This window comes from Plectropomus leopardus, unplaced genomic scaffold (assembly GCF_008729295.1).
Source record: "Plectropomus leopardus isolate mb unplaced genomic scaffold, YSFRI_Pleo_2.0 unplaced_scaffold10513, whole genome shotgun sequence".
NCBI classification, from domain to species: Eukaryota; Metazoa; Chordata; class Actinopteri; order Perciformes; family Serranidae; genus Plectropomus; species Plectropomus leopardus.
The window spans coordinates 602-4,507 of record NW_024611078.1 but is presented as its reverse complement, the minus strand read 5'-3'; the positions used below and the strand labels follow the sequence as shown (position 1 = coordinate 4,507).

The following is a 3,906-nucleotide window of genomic DNA, read 5'->3' as shown; positions in this document are numbered from 1 at the left end:
ACTATTTAAAGGTCATTTTCTTGTTTATCTTTTTACTTTTTCCTACTTATTTTCAGGTATTATTTTACGAATATTTACTTACTTTTTGGCCATGTCTTGTTAAGTTGCTCATTGCTTTCTCCCCATGTGTGGGGGGGTTTCATAGGGTTAAGTACTTACTGCAGGGATTGTGGCTGTTATTGACAGAGCCGATATGTAATTATATTGGCATGCATAATAGCACACAGCATTGATTTGCGTGGCTGTGTATCATAAGGTTGCATTGTTTGAGCAGTCAGCTCAAAGAAATAAAATAATATTCACTGTTCACGGAGGAATTAAAAATTAAGAGGGAGAGGAGAGGAGGCAACTTCGTAATGAAATTCTTCTTTCTTCTTTACAACCAACCTCATAAATATCTATTGTCTCTTATTGACATTACATCACAGTTGTATTTATTTAACCTTTATTTAACCACTTAAGATTAAAAATCCTCAATATAATAATGGGAGAAAGCTGTTGTGCATTAGTATTTGAGAGCTTATATTTGTATTACTCACTCAGAAAATTGTTATGACCTGAGCTAAAAAGAATCTAAGTGAGAGGACCACATCGTAAGCACTAATGATCCTCACATTAATCAATGATAATAATCAAGGGCGTAGGTTTTGTTCCACATATGAAACGGGGTGTTTGGGGATCCTTTGCCAGAACGTTTAGAAAAACAAACACTCAATTTCCTGCATTCTTGTGAGTTTTTATGCACCAATTTTTGCCTTTTCTGCATGAAGTCATAGCTGTGTCTTTAGTTTTGTCAAAATAAAATTATTCTAATTATAATAATTACCACTCTCATGTGGTGGGGGACAAATGCATGTTCTAAATATTGAGGGAGACGTGTCCCCGTTGACCCCCTCTGAGATGCACACCTTTGATGATAGTTAATTATGTGGTCTGAGATCATCTTTGTACCACACATACTGTCTAAATGAGGAATTTGCATATGAGTGCAAAATGTGTGTGTCTGCATGAGCGTGGTGGTTAAGATTAAAACCACAGCAATGTGTAGGCTAACAGCTTTAAAACATCCTTCAGTGGAGCATGGTTTACAGTGAATAATCTGGCATCAGATCAGTCTCATGGATTATTCAGTTTAACACTAGAGTTCAAATGCTGCATTTGAATTAATAAATACCACCTTCTTATCATGCTCAGGTGGAGGTCTTATTTACAGACTACATCATTTTTTATTCATAAAAACAATCCATTGAAAAGGGCTGCTGCTATGTCATTGTTACACACTTTAAAATCTGCAATTTTATCTCTCACAATTCATGATTTTACCTACTGTAGGCCTGTGTACTGTGGGGGTTCACCCTGAAATTCTTCAAAAACACTAAACATTTTATGATGGAAAAATAGCTTTGTCATGACCTGTTGCTCTTGTGACCTCACCAAACACATTTACATCACAGCTGCAAGATTATATTTTCACCTGCAAGATACGAGCACCAGCAGGACTTTACTTAGATCACTCCCAAAATGAAGAAGGGCGAGTCTTCTTTTATGATGAGATAAAATGCAAAAAAAGTGACTGAAAGCTTAAAAAAAGGACAAAATACTACAAAAATACAAATGACATTTTTACACTTTTACAGATACTGTGTATCTATGATTGATAGTTGCAAAGGGTAATCGCAATAGACACAGTGGGGAGTATATTTACTTTAATATATAGAAATATGGCCTATAAATATTATTTCACCGTAAGTGGTAAAATAATGCACAATAGAGAGTTGCATGACATGTTTTATACACTGTATAAAATATGAAAATAATTGGATATGTACATAATTTATGGGAATATTTACAGTAATTATGGAAAAATGTGTTTGTGTATATATGTACATTTACTCTTTTTTTAATTAGTTGTTCATTTTGAGGGCTTTTGAGTGTTTTTCCTGAATTCCTGTTTTTTTCTTTTAATAATTTTGATTTTTTTGTGTGGGGTTTTTTTTCGATTTAAAAATAAATTCCAGTTGTTTTGGGTGTGTTGTTTTTTTTTTTCCTCTCTCTCTCTGTTTACTTTTATACTTTAGCCTAGGTAAATTTTCCTAATTATACCCACTTTTACTTATGTAACATTTTCAAGCAGGACTTGTAACACAGTATATTCACAGTGTGGTATTAGTACTTTTACTTGACTAAAAGATCTGAATACTTCTTCCACCATTGGTCATGTTATAAGTGATCAGTGATGGAGGCAGAGACAGTTGTTATGGTTTCTTGTTGAAGAATCTGGCTTCTTTTGTAATTAATTCGGAGAATTTAAGAGAAATCTGAAAATTTCTTTCAATTTTCTGCAGTTACCATGCCGAGAGACTGCTCCGACCACCTGCTCAGGGGGCAGAGAAGAAGCAGGGTGTACCTGGTGACCCCTGACCTCCGCAGCAGGAGCTTCCCGGTCCTCTGTGACATGGAGCTGAATGGAGGAGGGTGGACGCTCCTGCAGCGCCGACAGGACGGCAGCGTGAGCTTCAACCGCACCTGGGCTGAGTACCGAGCAGGCTTCGGGGAGCTGGACGGAGGAGAGTTTTGGCTGGGCAACAATATGATCCACCTGCTGACCCGGGACAGGGACATGGTGCTGCGGGTGGAGCTGGAGGACTTTGACGGGGTGATGGAGTATGCAGAGTATGAGCACTTCAGGGTGGCGAGTGAGCGGATGCGCTACAGACTGTCGGTGGGCGGATACTCGGGGACTGCAGGTGATGCTCTCCGCTTCAGCAAAAGTTACGATCACAACAACAGGGCGTTCACCACGCCGGACAGGGACCACGACCGCTATCCATCCGGGAACTGCGGGGCCTACTACAGCTCCGGCTGGTGGTTTGACGCCTGCATGGCTGCAAACCTCAACGGGAGATACTATGAAGGGAGGTACAAGGGAGTCCGAGATGGGATTTTCTGGGGCACGTGGCACAACATCTCCGCAGAGTATTACCCCACTAACGACAGACAGTCTTTTAAAATGGTCAGGATGATGATCCGACCAAAGGGCTTCGCACCATAAGCTGTGATTCTCTACCAGCATGTTTGAAAAGAAAATAAACATAAAGGGTCTAACTTCAAAATCTGACAAGTTGGTCTTAAAATAATCTTGGGAACTATGGATGAATGGAAAACTCTGCACGTCTTGTTATTGGCTTTACTTATATGATTAGAAATTAGTGAAATTTATATAGATAATTATATAATTGACAAAGTAAACAAAAACAAAACGTCATCTCTAAGTATTTTTCTATAATAAATATTGAAATAAATAATAATGGCAGAAAATCCAATATTGTGACTCCCTCCATACTAAAAAAAAAACAGTTTGACCAGTTTAATTTGATTTAGCAGCTTAAGGTTTGGTTTCACATAATTGTTAATGGTTTAGCTGGTCCTACCAGCTTGTGATGGTCACTCTAGCTGGTTTATCCATTGAAGTTCCTGTAAAATTGAAATCAAATCAATATCCTTGAGTATGGAGAAGTGACAGTCATGAGTGGAAAATATGAAAAGAAAAAGGCATAAATCAATTAATTTGTCTGTCATGTGTTATGCATGAAGATACATGTGCACAGCTTGACAGGGTGGCCACACCAGCATGTCGGACCATCAAAGACCAGCAAGAACTGGGTCAGGACCATCTAAGACCATCTTCAACCAGCCAAAACCAACTAAACCAGCTACCAGCATAAACTGAGTTTGTGCAATTAAAAAAATTAAAAGTACTGTTAGTTTGTGTTAGCAACCTCAGTAAACCAAGTTAATCTGACAGAGTGGACAGAGTGGGTTTTGCCAATGATAAAGTTAGGAGATCTTTGAGTTCTGTTTTGTTAACATGTTGAAGAAAATGCCAATATGATATATGATTGACTA

The 3,906-nt window shown here is 38.2% G+C and overlaps 1 protein-coding gene across 1 annotated transcript; it reads left to right on the top strand.

Moving 5' to 3' along the window:
* The first annotated feature begins 2,350 nt into the window (after positions 1-2,350).
* Positions 2,351-3,136, top strand: LOC121963227 (fibroleukin-like). Its single transcript, XM_042513545.1, has one exon. It carries the CDS (start codon positions 2,351-2,353, stop codon positions 3,050-3,052), a length of 702 nt encoding a protein of 233 aa, XP_042369479.1. The 3' UTR covers positions 3,053-3,136.
* Positions 3,137-3,906: the final 770 nt, after the last annotated feature.